Source organism: Beta vulgaris, chromosome 6, assembly GCF_026745355.1.
Source record: "Beta vulgaris subsp. vulgaris cultivar EL10 chromosome 6, EL10.2, whole genome shotgun sequence".
Classification (NCBI taxonomy): Eukaryota; Viridiplantae; Streptophyta; class Magnoliopsida; order Caryophyllales; family Amaranthaceae; genus Beta; species Beta vulgaris.
The window spans coordinates 3,423,672-3,440,576 of NC_079207.1; the positions used below are offsets into that span (position 1 = coordinate 3,423,672).

The 16,905-nt window shown below is 34.3% G+C and overlaps 2 protein-coding genes across 8 annotated transcripts; both read right to left on the reverse strand.

Annotated features, from left to right (window-relative positions):
• Positions 1–1,008: 1,008 nt before the first annotated feature.
• Positions 1,009–7,050, reverse strand: LOC104895297 (phosphopantetheine adenylyltransferase). 7 transcript variants are annotated; one of them, XM_048646180.2, is made up of 8 exons: positions 6,785–7,041; positions 5,417–5,467; positions 4,739–5,085; positions 3,554–3,625; positions 2,505–2,564; positions 2,061–2,155; positions 1,587–1,671; positions 1,009–1,482 (listed from the first exon to the last, which is right to left on the reverse strand). In XM_048646180.2, exons 3-8 carry the CDS (start codon positions 4,871–4,873, stop codon positions 1,375–1,377), a joined length of 555 nt encoding a protein of 184 aa, XP_048502137.1. In that variant the 5' UTR covers positions 4,874–5,085; positions 5,417–5,467; positions 6,785–7,041; the 3' UTR covers positions 1,009–1,374. The 7 variants fall into 7 exon arrangements, with proteins under 7 accessions (XP_048502137.1, XP_048502138.1, XP_019105613.2 ...); XM_048646181.2 differs by having other exon boundaries at positions 6,781–7,041; XM_019250068.3 differs by lacking the exon at positions 5,417–5,467.
• A 5,633-nt stretch (positions 7,051–12,683) lies between these two features.
• Positions 12,684–15,862, reverse strand: LOC104895045 (peroxidase 27). Its single transcript, XM_010681444.4, has 4 exons — positions 15,529–15,862; positions 14,689–14,874; positions 14,162–14,327; positions 12,684–13,478 (listed from the first exon to the last, which is right to left on the reverse strand). Exons 1-4 carry the CDS (start codon positions 15,748–15,750, stop codon positions 13,060–13,062), a joined length of 993 nt encoding a protein of 330 aa, XP_010679746.2. The 5' UTR covers positions 15,751–15,862; the 3' UTR covers positions 12,684–13,059.
• Between the last annotated feature and the right edge of the window lie 1,043 nt (positions 15,863–16,905).

Here is a 16,905-nt window from a genome sequence, read left to right on the forward strand (position 1 = left end):
AGTAAAACGATGAGACTTGTGGTTGATTAGATATGAAACGATGTGTTGCAACATCTTGGAGAAATATTCCGCAAAAGCAAAAACAAAATGTCGACTTTTTTAACTTCATGTAGAAATGTATGTCTTCCATATTTTTGTCTCAACTGAAATTATAGATTTTTTTTAGTTCAAAATTTTCAAATGAGTTAAATCCTGAAACTGTTCCGAGTAGGAGGCTAATCAAGTTGAGCAGTCCGTGAGTAACTCAAACCCGAATAGGTCAATGCTCAGTCAAAACTCGACTCGCTCTAAGCCTTAATGAGCACGAGTTGAACGTGAACTTGTTCGACTGATAAGTTCGCAAGCAACTTGATAGTTTTTTAATATAGTTTTTATAGGAATATATGTTCTATAATATAGGAAAAATACCCATATTAGTTAAATATTACAAGTAATTAGGTGACTCATAAAGAGAGCATTACCGTGGGAAAGGTGCAGATTTGAAATAAAAAAGGGAGAGATGAAGGAAGTAGCAAAACCGTGGGAAAGGTGCAGAGTAAAGAGAGCATTAGTTCTACATTGATGGATTATCATGAGATGGGAGCTATTAAGGTCTGTAAAACATTACTCTGACCCAAATAATGAGGAAAATCTCCTTATGTACCTAGTATACTACTATTGTATATGGACCTTATTAACATATGAGCTTAAATGATGACATTTGTTTAAATTCTTAAATTGATTTTGTCATTAGCTCGATTGGATTTCAATATTTGAGTCTCTTGAGCTCTATTTGAGCAAACTGAGCTCGAGTTGAACTACAACAAATCTTAACAAGCACGAATCAAGTAGTTTTCGAGTCCAAGCAAGCAGCCCTCGTTCGCAGTCAACTCGCTCGATTAACATCCCTATCCTTACTATAATAAGTTGGCGATTCCATCAACTAACCACATCAATGCAAATATTATAAAATTTAAATCAAGTTACAATAAAATACTAAACTGTAAAAGAAAACACTCTTAACAAATATGCTGAGAAAACCAAGGATAAGACCATATTACTTTGGACGATTAATGTCTGGCAAAACTGAGTTTAGAACAAGCAGAAAGTTACAATTTGAAATTGCAAGTAAAAGGTAACTTTGAGATATCAGGTACCCTAAATTGTTGTACAAACTATTGTTCAGAGGGGAACGAAAAGAAAAAGGCTATTCACTGAATTTGTTCTCTTTGCCCCATTCTCTCTTTTTCACCACCGAACTCTTAAGCAAATGATACATGTGTTGATGTGTATATGGTGTATATCCAGTTTCAGGATAAGTTTAGGTTCATTTCCAAAAGCACAATTGAGGGATAGTTTCACATTATGGAGATTTAGCGTCCAATGTGAGAAGCTTCAGGCTTCTTGCTGATTTTCTAATTTCTCTGCCTCGATCTTTCTTAAAAAAGTTGAACTTAGCTTATCGCCACTTGTTTCCTCAGATACTAAATCCACAACTTCAATCTGCATGCGTAGAAGGTACGACACGAGCATTAGACCAGCACAAGGATATGGGAACAAACTGAATTACTTTATTCAAATTTTCAAAACTCAAACAATATGCCTACAATAGAAGACAACACCTTCAGTTCTGATAACCCTTTCTCAGCTCTCTTTCGGTTGACTGACAGTCCCCCTGGAAATGTCTCCTTACTGTCAGAAAAGAAGAAGCATACATCACTCAGTGATCTTGTGAGTTGAGTTGGCACATATTAATATGTCATGGTCATGCTTTGTTCAAGTGCTTCAGCATCTAATTGATGTTAAAATATCACAACTGAAAACACGAGATGTTTGAGTAGGGTTCAACTAGCAATGTCTATTATGCAACTTCAATGCATGTCAAACTTCCCATGTTCAATAGTGATTACAAGTTTCTGGTACAAAGGAAGTGGAACGCTCTGCACGAACTACCTCATGCCAGAGGAAATAAGCACTACATGAATCAAAAGGGATATAAACCTTTCCTGAATTGTCATCGCAAGGGGATACATGGGATCATTGAACTACATTTAGCAAATTTAAAGAAAAGGAAAATATACCTGACTACAATGGCCTCCAAAGTGTCATCAACAATAGATGGACCGTAGGGGTCTACTATGGGCTCCACTTGTACGATGAGCTCTGATTTGATGGACTGCAGAAATAGTGACATGGAAACAGAAAGATATTTCTGATTAACAAAGTGAAAAAATGGTCAAATATGCCAGGTGTCCTTAGCTAACTTCAGTATGCCAGCAAAGTTTTCTATCAAGATCATTATGCTGAATGACACAAAATACTGTGTCAAAATTTCCGTTCAGACAAGAATATATATTCAACATTCTACCAAAAAAATACAAGTTTATCTGTTCACGACTTCAAATAATTGTGGTGCACATGAATTTCGCATATGATAAGCAAAAATGTCTTCGATAGATGCTATTGTGGTAATGCAAATTAGTTTGAGGAGATGTGCCCTCTTTTTATAATCATAAAGTACTCACCTTAATGTAATGTTGCACATTCTGCATCCTTTTCTCAATAGGCTCTATCAATTCTGCGTACTGCAAAATGTTTCATGAAGAATACTATAAACACTAGTCAATAGAAAGAAATTATTCAGAAAGCAGTCCTCACATTCTTACTAGGTAAAGTATTTCGCTGTAAGAAGTAATTCACAATTCAACTTCCAAACAAATGCCACTGATCTGCTATGTTCCCTACTACACTTAGCATACTCATATTGTTAATCATGCCTGATAATTTTCATTTAAATATTTAAACAATTAAGTTCCGCATTGTAGTCTACAGGGCCTGAGAAAGTCATGCACAGTTTTAACATGTATGGAAAGCACAATTTTGAGAGCCTGCCTCGGCTAAGAAAATTGTATCTCATTAGCAGTTAGCACATACCATTATGGTAGATAATTCCACAACTAGGTGAGAGATGGAACCTCAGCTGTGGCCAACCCGGAAAAGTTGCAGAATGGAACAATCTTTCAGATAATTACGTCTTTCATCTTACAAGCGACTTAATCAGGTAAAGCAGTCTAATGTGTGCTACATACTTCGTCACATATTAACTTAGCTTGACCCACATGTTTTAGGTCTTCGCCACGATAGGATCTGAGTATGTCGACTTTGATTAAATTCAACAACCTTCTGTGAAATGCTAGGGTCTGATCAATTGCCTGGCCGCCTTCTTGGCTCGTCTTTTGTCAATGGCTCAATGCCAGCACAGTGTATGGTAGATTTTGGCATGTTTTAGTATAATTTCACGATAGTAAGATTAAAACATGTGGCACTCAGGGGGAGCAAAGAGAAATGAATTTCAAGTATATTCATATACAAAATCATATTGTCATTATGGCTCATTAATGTAAAGACAACTAGACAAAGTGCCACTAGCAACAAAGATGAAGGAACATATAGAGTATAAGGTCAGAACACATATTTAATCAGCAAAGTTTAGCAAGTAATTACAATAGTGCATATATAGTAGCACATAAAATGAAAATCCCAAAAGAAACTTATAGTGGAGAGAAGGATTCACCTGCTTCTTGGACAACATAGGGCCATCACAAACTCCTACCACGACACGATCTCTAGCAAGATCAGCTGCAACCTAAGTTGACAATATCTCCATCAACAATGCTAATATTTATTGATTTTGGCATTATATATAATAAGTGCCAACAGAAAGAGAGACTTATGTTGTCTGAAAACTAACTTCAGCAGTTCCTGATTCCCTTCTCTTCATCAAATTTCATAACTTTCACATAAAATCAATTGTAAATGATTTCTTGCTATAAGATAAGTTTGCAGAAGAATTTAAAGTACAGAAGACAGTTTGAATAAGCATTTGCAAGATAAGGAGTGGAATATGTGGCACTTCCATAATTAGCAGCCATTTTCAGAGCAGCACCGCTTTTGTTATCTCTTTGCTCTCATCATAGACTATACATTGTCAATTAACCCCAAAAGATGGTTCAACTTCAGTGAGCTTAAATTACATACACAAATACACAATGGCCTAAATGCAAATCTTTTGTCGACAAGTTCTAAGCCACCAAACAAATTAAGAAAGGTAATTTCTTCTAGGACTCTACCCATTAATAATTTTTCTTTGTATGCATCAATGTTTTCAAGTGCATCCATGAACATGACAATGCAATTCATCTATATTCATCAAATCCACCTTCAAACTAAAATTTGGCCAAAATATACCAGGCCCACAAGCTGTGTGATCAATGTCTGAAGTCTGAACCTCATCAATATCAAAAGAGACATTTTCCGGACATAATTACATCTACCTGGTGGGTAATTGGGTAGATTTCCCAATCCTAATAGACCATTACAAAAGTAATTGTTAATGGTGAGTTGGATTTCACCATGCATTAAATTCTATTTGTAGTGGCTAAACTATCGACTCGATAAACCAAGTTTTATCCATATTTTTCATGGCAAGACTCATTAATAGCATCCAATGATATCTGTAATTGTACCCTGTCTCCCAAATTTACACCAGACAAAAGAAATGGAACATATATATATATATATATATATATATATATATATATATATATATATATATATATATATATATATATATATATATATATATATATATATATATTTTCATCATAGATGTTACCCAATGCTCAATTGCTCATGACATTTAATTTCCAAGTTACTAACACAATGGAGAAGATAAAATTAGGAGGAAGAAAAGAAAAACCTTCAGGAAAAGGCGGTGACCATCGTGCAAGCGGTCGAAAGTGCCACCAAGAACAACAGCCCCATATGAATTTGGAGAAGATAGATTGCAATTCAAAGGATGATTTTCTTCACCAGTTGCATTTATTGGAGCCATTTCACAATTTGAATAGGCAGATTGGAGAGAGAAAATGCAAAGTATGATGTCAAACAGAGTTGAGAGTTAGGGTTTTAATGAAGCTAAACTAATTTTGTAATTTGCCCATAAAGAAAGGGAAAAGGGGTGATGATAGGATGGAAGTGGTACAATTTCAATGTTCGTCAAAACCCGGAAGAAACACTTGAAAATCAGAACCTCGAGCTCTCCACCTGACCAAAGTGAAAAAAAAAGTACCTTTTATACTTCAATCACTATTCAATAACGCATCTCTATTACATAAGGGAGATGGGGACACCCACAAATTATAAAGGGGGAAAAAATAACAACTAAACTGAACATTTTAAAGAAAAATTAATGAAACAAAATGCAAACGGCTGTTCTTCCTAAATTATCTTTAACCCCCCTCACAATCATACTCTCCTAATTCCATTTGAAGTGCATCTAAAAACTTTTGAGTTCTTCATCGGCAAACAAAAACACAAGACTATTGATTCAAATCTAATTTTGTTTTGGTTAAACGAGCAAAAAAGGAATTCTTACCATACTACATTTGCATCAGCATACTCGAGCTAAACCGAGAGGAGCAAACACCTAACCACGAAATCACAGTAAAAAAAGTAATTCTTCCTAATTTTTAAAATTATGTATGAGCATAAAACGAAATCGCAACACAACAATAGAATTCAACCAATAAAAGATGCGTATGATCATTGACCCAAACTTAAACTATTCCGAATGGCAAATTGAACCTAAAAATCGCAAATATTTATATAACTCTAAACGGCGAATAATTTTGCGAATCTGCAAATGTTTTCTTCAGCCAGTTAAACTTGCCAAAGATCAATTTCAAAAACTGCCACCTATAAAATTCAATTTTTTGAGGGAATAAAAAACCAAATTTTGGAGGGATGGTAACAGAACAATCGATCCAAATTTTGTAATTCTTGAGAAAACAACAAATTTGAAATTTAACTCTTTCAATTAGATTGTGTTATAATCACCCAAAAGTGAGAAAGCACATTTGTCTTTTTTTCTGGAAGAAGAAGTGTAAAAATTTATATCTCTGGAATGTATGCTGAATTCATCTGTCTACTGATTAAATCTGACATTAAGGTGCTTTTTAATCTTTTCAATGCTGAAATTATCTCTCTACACGCCTGTGGACACTATTGTTCAAGGCGTGAAAAATCATTCATTAAATGACACCAAAACTCTCGCCCAAACCATAAGCAATTGGTTCAAAATTATCGTAGTGAAATCAAAATACAATTTTGAGGGAATCAAATTACAGTTTTTTCAAGAAATCAAACTTCACTTTTTTTTAGGGAAACAAAATTAAATAGTCTCTGGAAATCAAACATTAAATTCTGATGGATTCACAAATCCACTGAACATATCTGAGGAGGATTGAAGAGTTCAAAAACCCTAAGAGCACGTTTAGTTCATCATGTTTTGGCTACAAAAACCATAATCAATTACCAGTGGCATATCCATGAACTCAAATTCCGGGGTACAGACGTACACCAAACACAAAAGTAGGGAAAAAAGAGTTCGCAAATTATAAAGTCCCCTAGTTTCCCTTAAATTTGCTTGACTTGGGTGTATCAATTGTCATTTCCTAATTGAATTGATTAAAATTAATCAATCATCATATTTGATTTCAATCAAATAAAACATAAACTCATACACATTAACACATACCAATGGAAAAGATGAGCAATTCAATCTATCCCCAAATTGTTAAATCCCTAAAAACTATATTTGATTTCAATTTCAATAAGTACCTCACTAGTGAATAATATCAACAATTTACCTATAAATATTCAAATAATCTAAGAATCTAACATATATAAAGTATGAAATTATGTAAATTGAAGAAAAAAAACAAAAACCTAAAAGACAACCTACTGATTTAATGTTGAGCCGTGTGGTTAGGTCGTGGCGAGAGGAGACGCCGATGGTGGCCAGCCGGTGGGGCGACGCAGTGGACTGCTGCGGAGCTTGGCTGGTCGGCGTCCGGCAAAGGCAGAGGGCTGGGAGAGCGTGGGCCGTGGTGTTTGAGAGGGAAAGAGAGGAGCGTGAAATTTCAGAGTCGGCCCATTTCTGTTAAGCTGTTTTTAACAGTTTTTGTTATCAGGTATCTCTGAGATTTGACGAAATACATAATGTATGCTTGATATTTGGTAAATGCACCAAATGTCTTTGAGGTTTGACTTAGATCATGATGCAAATTTGAATTTGAATAGCTACGCATCTATTATAGATGGGGTAGGTTTGACTTAATTGTACTAAATTTATCAATGATGAATGGTATTAGACTGTCGTTAATTCTTATTTACGAAATTGATATTTGTTAGAAATAGCGTCATTGGAATGCTCCCCCCAAGTTTGACCTTTTGTATTTCCACTTCACTTCACTTTCACACCTATGTTTTCCAAGCTTTCCATCCAAAAGAACCCCTAAAGTTCGAAAAAATTGTTAGTAAAATCTGCATCATTTGAAGACTAGCAATTTGACTGGGAAGTTGAAGGTCAATAATCTAGGGTTTGCAATCTGAATTGAGGGTTTTGAAGAGGATTTGGGTGCACCTCGTTGATTGAATTGATCAAAAATTGGATTGAATCTTCAAAATGAACAGGCATGTATTTCTCTCAACCATTATTCGTTTAATGTAAATCAGTGTAGTTAATGGTATTAATTTTGGGTTATAATGCTTTGAATTATTCGTTTAAGTCTGTGATTAATGTTTGAAATTTCAGTAGTTAATTGTTAAAATTTTAGTCTTTTTCCTTAATCGATGCATGTTGTGCTATTGTTGATTCATTGCTTGTTAATGTGCTTAGCCTGAAAGATTTTGATTGCTTTGTGATTATAAGGGACGTAGGTTTGATGTAAGGTTATTAGATATGGATGAGAGTAGTTTTATGAGTTTGATTGATGCGTTCATTATGGAGGAACAAATGTAAGAGATGTGCTTGTGCCTGAGAAGTTCATATTTTAGTATGATCATCCTCGGACTAATCAGAGAGTGGAAGTGAGTGATGATGAAACTTTGATAAGGATCTTCTCTCTATTTAGAGGTAAAGAGGAAATTATTGTATGGATATAGGACACACATATTCTAGGGTTGCCATTTAAGCTAGCCTTGAAAATGAGAAATTCCAAGTTGATGAGAGAAGCTGTTAAACAAGCAGAATTTGAAGAAAATTTGAGGAAAAGTAGAGTGGATGAATTGAGAAAACAACAAGAGGATTTGAAGAAGCAAGATAGGAAGCTAGAATTGAGATAGATGTAGAAGAATCAAGGAAGTTAATTATCTCTATGGAGATCCCTATATATATATTTACAATGTTGAGAATAATATGAGAATGGAGTATGATAGAATGTGGGAGATTAACCTTAGGTTGTCACAACCATCCATGTCCAAACGCATAATATTCCAACCCCCCCCCCCCCCCAATCACCCACACACCAAAATCCTCTCACCAGAGTCCCCCCACATCAACCACCCCAACATCAGATCCATCCAAATACATCATGTTGAAACACCTATAATAGAGATACTCCCACCTGAAACACCCCCAGTAGTACACCCACATCACACCTCCTCACAAGAACCTGTACACTAGTTTCCTCCTATTTCACCCTCATATCAATCACCCCTTATTCACGCCCCCCCTAATTTCACTATTACACCTTTCACCTTCTCTTCACACACCCCTAGTGACACCCTCACATCCTTCACATCTTGTTCATACACTCCTAGTTTCACCTTATGCTAACAACCCTCCATATGAACACTCAAACCAAAGACCACCTATTGATAGCCCCTCACCGGAACACTCAAACCAAAGACCACCACGTTACACCCCCAACTGAACCCTCACACCAACCCAGAAGGAAGCAACCGACAAGGATACCAGCCACCCTAGCTAAAAAGGGTAATGATGTAACAGCAAAGAAGGGTTTCATCGCTACTAAGACTAGTGCAAGGAGGCTTGTTACTTATGCGCCCAAGACTAAGGGCCCTAGGAGAAATACAACTAGGTCTAGACAACATGTGCATTGAGAGGATGAACTAGGAGACTATGATCCTTGGGATTCTGACATCAGTGAGGATGAGAATTACGAAGAGGAGGAAGAAAGTTACGAGCTAGATACCCTCAATAAATTGTATTAAATCCGTTAACTTAAATGACCCAAAATCAGTTGACCCCAATTTGAATTCTCATAATATTTTATATTACGCCCAACAAAGTCTTCTAAAAGTAGACAAAATTTCCTAAGAGGTACTTGGGATACTATTAGAACTACTTAACCATAGAAAAAGACATTTTATATCACTATGACATTTTTGGCATAATATTGATAGGTAAATTAGGTCGGGTTTTAACTGATTTTCGATCATTTAAGCTACCAAGATCAACAACACAAGTTATTGAGGGTGTCTGGTACATTATATACAAACTTATACCCAAATTCTTTTTGAAACCTCAAGGTACCTCATACATTTTGAAAAACTTTAGGAGTACCTGGTGAAAATTTTACTAAAAAAATGAGGGTACACTCGTTCCTCATGTACCTAGTTGGGTACAACATTGTCAATTATCGATTATCTTTCTTCTTGTTTGGTTCAATCCTCATCAATCCATTACTATTACTTGCTGGTAATGAACTTTCCCAATTCATTGTTTTTCACTAACAAAAAGCATTACTTTGTAGTGTGGTATGATTAGCATTCCCTTTCCATTACATAGGTTGACTAAACACCCGATAAAGGTAGTTATTTTTGAAACACCCGATAAAGGTAGTTATTTTTGTTATCATTCTCCTCCTCTATTTGTTTTTTTTTTTCTTCCAGTACATATCTTGAACCATACGACTAGTGCATAAAACGAAAAGATTTCAAACTCACCTTGAATCAAATTATACTATTGTTGTTTCGACTGAAATTTGCCAAACGGGGAGGAGAATGAACCGAAATAAGGTCAGTAAATGGGGTTGTGGTCTTTGAATATCGGATTTATTGGGTCAGTAAATGGGCCGATTTTTGGGGTATTGTTCCTTTGGTGGAGGTGACAGATGGATGAGAGAGAGGTGACCAAACAATGAAAATTACGTGGAATGAGGTTCAGTGAGAAAAACATAGAAAGAGGAGATCAAGAAGGGGAGGGGGAAGGGGAGGGGGAGGGGGAGCTTTTGCAACTATGACCTACGTTTGAACTTCAGTCTAGCTTTTGCAACTAGTACACTCAAATTAAATTCAGTCTAGCTAAATGAAATTTAATTCAGCTCTATTCACTTGAATTATATTAAGTTCAATTAAAATGAATTTGATACACTTAAATTAAATTTTGTTCAGTTCTGTATATTCAAATTTAAAAGAATTAACAGATAAACAACAATAAAGGATGACACATTTTTTTTTTTGAAAGAGAAATTTCATTAATTGAAGGTCAAACGACATCTACAATAGATATTAAAGAAAAACAAGATACAATTAAACAAGGTTAAATCAAATTTGTCTCCAAAGAAACTACAATGAACCAGATCGATCAATACAGTGCAGCCCCCTTGTATTTGCTGAATCAAGCAGATATTGATGAGGAAGTCTATCATTCTGCCATAGTTTGGCAAGAGCATTCTTGATCGAGCCATTTCAACTACATCCGAGATTCTAATACATTCATGTTGAGTCTCGAACTTCAACCAATGAGAACAATGTTTCATACCTAAAAATAAAAAACATACTCACAACTCCCGTAGGGGAGAAAGAGATCTCTACAATAAAGACTAAAAATTCCATAACAGGTTTTGAACAAATCTCATAAAGAGATACTAATTTATTCAACAAAAACAATAAAAGAAACTAAAAACTAAAAATAAAAGGGAAAAAAGGGGTTTACCATGGATGATTATGAATCATCCATGGTAGCCCCTAATTGATGAAGAAGGGGTAAGGAGGCTAGAGTTTTAGAGAAAAAAGAGATAGAAGGGGGGCAGCTAGATAAAAGATATTTATATAAAGGATGACACATAATTAGAATAAAAGACATCAAATCCTTATAAAAAACCCATAATTAATGTTACTAATCATTGCTAATTAAATTAAAATCAAAGTTAGAGGTTTGGAGAATATTTATAGTACACCTGGGTGTACCATGCTCATGGTACACCCAAGACTATTTTCTCCAAATGAGCAAAATGAGCGAATGAACAAATGAGCAAAATGAGCGAATGAACAAATGAGCAAAATGAACAAATGAGCAAATGAGCAAACATTTTTACTCATTTAAGAAAATGAGCAAACACTTTTATTACAAAATGAGTAAAATGAGCAAATGAGTAAATGAGCAAAAGGTCCATATGAGCAAATTTGGTGTCAAATGAGCACTTAAAGTTCTAATTTATTACAAAAATACCCCTGGGTGTACCATGCTCATGGTACACCCGGGTGTACCATGAGTGAACTCAGAGGTTTGAACTCATATTAGAGAATTTGACTAGTCAATCCTATAATTTGAGTGTTTATAAAAAGAGATTTCAATTAGATTATTGAATCCATAAAGCTCTTTTAATTTTGAAAACGTTGTGGGATGAGCTTTTTGACATTAGAGGTTTGGAAACGAGTGGAGCAATTACATTTATGTCCTTAAATTGTCAAAATTACATTAATAAATAATAAAAGGTACAACAATAGATTATGCACATGTCCTTATTGATCATTTTACATAATAATGTAGCAATTAGTTATCAGCTACTTACCAAACACCTTTAATTTATACATACAACTAATACAATCAGCTAACAGTTATCAGCTATTACAATCAGTTAACCGCTAACAACTATCCGCTAATTATCAAACAAGAACTTAGTAAAAGCTCTTGAATCCACATTGTACATATGTGCCTTCAATTATTATAGCATCACAATGATTATACTAGCTACTCCATTGAAAACTAGATGGTCGAGCATTCTTTAATTTTCTTCATTTGGGTCCTAGTGAAGAGAAGTTTAATTTTCCTACTAGTAATTTATGTCAAGTTTTTGGTACGTACACTCATTGTCTTGTATTATCATCCAAATACGAGAATTATATATAACACACTATCGCTATATCTTCCGGTCGGGTCTATTATCTTATTCCAAGGAATCACAACCTCCACGAAACTCGTAATGGACTTTTCCATGCTGTTTTTTGATTCCATTGATGAGGATAAACAATACTTGTCCAATTATTATTATTATGAAGTCCAAAACCTTCACTAACTTGACAAATTAAGATAATTGCTCTTGAGCCCACATATGACTTTTCTTCACTCAACTTGCGCCTTATATCACACAATTTGAATAATATAAAGTACGAAAATCTAGCATTAATCTCTGGCTAGAAAAGATTTGTAAGTTGATTGCAACTCGCATCACTATTACAAATTGCAATCTTTTTCAAAGGGAGAAGAGAGGACAATTTATGCGAAAACAAAAGATTAAGAGCAAAAGTACTTAGAAATTATTGTCGAAATTTTCTTGCTAAATCGTTAGACCATTCCAATAATTTTATCTAAAAAAAAGTAAAATAATTGTTTTGAGCAATACAATTACAATATACATATATATATATACTTATTAGTATCTTCCTATTGCTACACCCATGTATGAAAGTTCAATATTAGTTACAACTAATAAAAGTTCTCTATTTCTCGCTCTTTCCTAACTACGCAATCCCTATTTATTTGTTTCTATCCATCTTCTATCACATGACCTCTTTAACTTGTCTATCGAGATTCAGTATTGCAATAAAGAAAAGAAACAAAGAAAGTATGTATTTATTGCCATTAATACGGTACAAAGAATTCCAAACTTCTCATTACATTTTGTTGAGATATGATGGAAGATTGTTCTATTTAAAACAAAAAAAACAAACAAGCTATGAGCATGAGTATAAGCAACAATTACTCCGATCTAACCACTTGATTTCAGGACAGAAGATCTTCTTACTTATGCTCGGCAGGTACATACAATACCTCTCATGCATGCATCCCACTACTCCAAGCTAAGAATCAATATATATATTACTTCATACTTGTCGTCCCACGTACTTTTATTTTATTATGTTCCACATTTGTGAAAATCTCTTATAAGTTGGACTGATCGAGAATTTTATTCTACACACTTACACAATTCAATTAATTCTTGAACAAACTTTTCTTATTTCACCAGCATTACCTGTAAGAACACCAATTCTTCCCATATTTACCATGGAAACTGCAAAGTCTTTAAAGAAGTTTCCTTGGTTACCACTGATCTTGTGAGTTTCAACATAATTTCTAGTCTCAGCATTATCAAGTAAAGCAGCATCAGATTGAAATAACCCTCTTCTTTTCGACACGAGCTCGTAGTAATGGCCATCAAATACCTTGGAACTTCCAGGATCCATTTCGACGAAAACATTTGGACCATTTCTAATACATTTCTTCCTTAATGCGGCAACATAGTTAGGATCCATTGTTGGGTCAAAAGAGTTGATGTCACCTGTTCCGGAGAAGTTGTACAGGCGGTTTGTGAATGCTGCACACTGAGATATGCCTATAGTGTGTGCACCTGCGCACAATTATATCTCCAAGTTAACTAATGCCGAATAAATTTTTAGTTTCGTTGTGTGTGAACGAGTCACTAAGCGCAGTGATAATTGTATTTTATGTCAAAAAAGTTACAGTTTATTATTATGTAGTACTCCCTCTAGTTTTTATTAGTTTATCTGTTTTGACTTTTGACACACTATTCACATACATGATTGTGATCACATATTGCAATTTGTACTTAATGAAAAATATAGTCATGCGAGATCTTGTTAGATTCGTATCAATGTGTACTATCCAAATATCAACTTTTTGTAAATTTTGCTTATTGATAATTAGAGATATTAAGGTTTAAATGAGTGCCTTGACAAATGTGTTCCAATAAAATGGGTAAACTAATAACAACCGGAGGAAGTATTATTTACTTCTATGTTTTTCTTTGAAGGGTTATGTTAACATATACTATGTTATTTATAATGACATATTAGAAGTACTTAATCTATTAGTACTATTGCTTGTTAAATTTCAACACACTAGTACTAAGGCTAATGAGCAACTACTCAATTCTATAAATTACAATTCCATAAGACATACACTTCGGTTAGTATAATAGAATTGTGCAGGAGTATATATGCATGTTGTGAATTTGTTGTGAAATTTATGGTTTATCACTAAGTATATTTGACATTAAAAAAATTGACATACCAGATAAAACAACAAGATCCTTTACGCTGAGTCCTTTTCGTTGGAAAAGTGATTTCAAGGAGGTTATATTAAAAAAAGGTGGTGGCAATTCACTTAAAGCCTCATTGAGTACTGAAACACGACCATCTCGCCTTCCTGTTTCTACCTTCCATGAGACTCCTCCAGTCTACAAATGTAACATTTAATAACACAAATATATTGTTACTTTGGCAATCAGAGCTATGAATTGCAAAACTAAATCTTATGCAATAATATTATTTGGGATGCAGGAAAAGAATTGGAGAAGTTCGTTTCCTTCTCAGTAGATCATTGCTTTTGGGAGGCCAACCGTGCAACGGATTTCATAGCTCATTGGGGGCATTTAGTGAATTCGCTTTTGTATTGTTTCCCTCCTTTTGATGTTGATTTCTCTCTTCTCATTCGTAAGGATGTTTTAGGTTGGCTCCAGACTAGGGGCCTTTTCTAAGTTTTTCTTTCATTTTCAAAAAAATAAAAAATAAAAATGGGAAAGCTTATTCAATTATTACCTGAACCACAACGTCCCTAGAAACCAAGGCTATTATATCAGCACATGAAACAACGCCTGGACAATGCATTTCCAGTGCGCTTTTGACTCTATCAATGATTTCATAACCTCTAAGGGTTTGATTCGGAATTGAATCTTTCTCTGCTTGATTTGTTGGTGAATCTAGCAAGACGGAAGCATCACATCCCTGTGAATAATCAATCAAAGTTGGACTATTAGTGTTGCAAGTAATTCGGGAAGTGTCACAAAAGGGAAGTGTTACAAGTAAAAGTAAACGAGAAATTACAAGTAGTAGTATTACTTGTTTCGATTAGTTAAAGCCCTAAAACTATCACATGCTCAAGGTTGGACTATATTATACATGACTCCATTCTCTTGATGACTTATATTCCGTTCCAACAACAAAAAAAAAAAAAGCGCCTCATCTTCCATTGTTATAATTTTTTCATTGTTATCATAACATATCTTGACTGTTATTAGTATTTTTAACAACATATATAAGTAAATCTAAGGATATATTTATATCGATTTAGAAAATATATATTGAAGCCCGCATATTTCAAAATTATCAGACTTGATAATCTCTTCTTATATATTAGTGACAATATAAGATCAATTTTTGATCCTGCCTTCATGACGTTCCAACCATATATATATATAAAGGGGCAACAATTTTAGTGAATAAGCTTAGCTCAACACCAAAATAAGCTAATTAAGTAGTTCAATTTAGCAGAACTAAATGTAATTAAATTAATTTAGTGAAAACATGAAAAAGAAAAAGTATGAAATGCAATAATAATGAATGCATTTAAATAAACATAATGAAGTTAATAAGACTCACCCTAACGAAACAATCATGGAAAAACATTCTCAACAAGGGGCCAGATAGAGAAGGTGCCACAGAAAGAGTTTGTTTGACAACATTGCTTGTTATGGATTCAACTAAAGGACATGAATTAGCGTAAAACCCCACATTTAGACCCTCAACATTTGCAGATCTTAAGATTAAAACTAGAAAAAGAGCAAAGTGGAAGAGATGTGTTTTAGGATAATTAAACGCCATCTCTTTAATTAGCTTGGAAATAATAAAGATGATGAGCTTAACTAGAGTTGCTATGTAGTATTAGTCTATGGATGGTAAAGATGGTTGATGCTTGATGCCCTTATATAATGCCTTGTGCCGCCTTAACAACTTTTAAGCATGCATGTCAATTATAAGCCATCTTTGAAGGCTGCTATTCAAATTTTGCATGCATCCAAAAAATTTATGGTTCCCGCATGTCAATAATAGTATTTTGTTTGCATGTTTGTGGTTGGTCTTATCTTGGTTGGTGCTTAATAGTATAAGTTGATGAATGTACATGACAAGTCACACAACGCTACCCGCTACATATATACCTATATAAAAATGCGCTGCTTGACTTCTACATAAGGGAGGGTATGTGGACTCTTCTTTTCAACAAGTAAAAACGATGTTTTTAGCTTATAGTAGTACTGGTACAAATTGATTCTTTAGTGATTAAGGATATACCTTTTTTTAATGATAAAAAATAGTAATATCTATATAGTATATATAAAAATAAATTAGATTAGAACATGTGAAGATGAATAGGAGCGATAAGGAAATCCAAATTCTTAAAGAGTCCTAATAGAGTTTGATTACATGAGCTCAAGGTCGTAAGTAGTACATAATTCATTTACTCCTTGGTGATGAGTAGAGTTTGATGGTATCGAGCAAGCTGAGCAGGTCTTGTATGAATCAGACCTAGAATGGGGAACTGAAAAGTTGTGTCATGTTGGACTATACATTTGCCAATTTAATTACTCTTTGGTAATCAGGTCGGGAGTTGGGCTGTGTCATGTAGAAATCAATAGTATTCAGATCGATTTACTAAGCAGAGAAGGAAGATTGGAGAATGTAACATTTACTCATAATCTCCAAATGAGCTGAAAGACAACTTATATACAAGATGGAATTAAGAGGGAAATTATCAACTTGTAACTAACTTCTAATCACCTTATTACCAAATATAGTTTATATATTAAATAATTCCAATACTCCCCCTTCAAGCTGGACCTTAGAGATGAGTCCAAGTTTGGCAGATAAATCTTGATGATGAGAAGAAGTAAGAGACTTAGTGAGAATATCTGCTAGCTGATTTGCACTGGAAACATGTGCAGTTTGAATGAAACCAGCTGCAACTTGTTCGCGAATGTA

Bases quoted from the DNA above. Each gene is read 5' to 3' on its own strand.
- LOC104895045 (XM_010681444.4), bottom strand. From the start codon at position 15,750: ATGGCGTTTAATTATCCTAAAACACATCTCTTCCACTTTGCTCTTTTT. The intron at 14,328-14,688 runs GTAATAATTGAA...TTACATTTGTAG, and splicing joins CTAGGGACGTTGTGGTTCAG to ACTGGAGGAGTCTCATGGAA. The intron at 13,479-14,161 runs GTATGTCAATTT...AATTGTGCGCAG, and splicing joins GGATCTTGTTGTTTTATCTG to GTGCACACACTATAGGCATA.
- LOC104895297 (XM_019250068.3), bottom strand. From the start codon at position 4,873: ATGGCTCCAATAAATGCAACTGGTGAAGAAAATCATCCTTTGAATTGC. The intron at 2,565-3,553 runs GTGAATCCTTCT...AACATTTTGCAG, and splicing joins CTATGTTGTCCAAGAAGCAG to TACGCAGAATTGATAGAGCC. The intron at 2,156-2,504 runs GTGAGTACTTTA...CTATTTCTGCAG, and splicing joins ATGTGCAACATTACATTAAG to TCCATCAAATCAGAGCTCAT.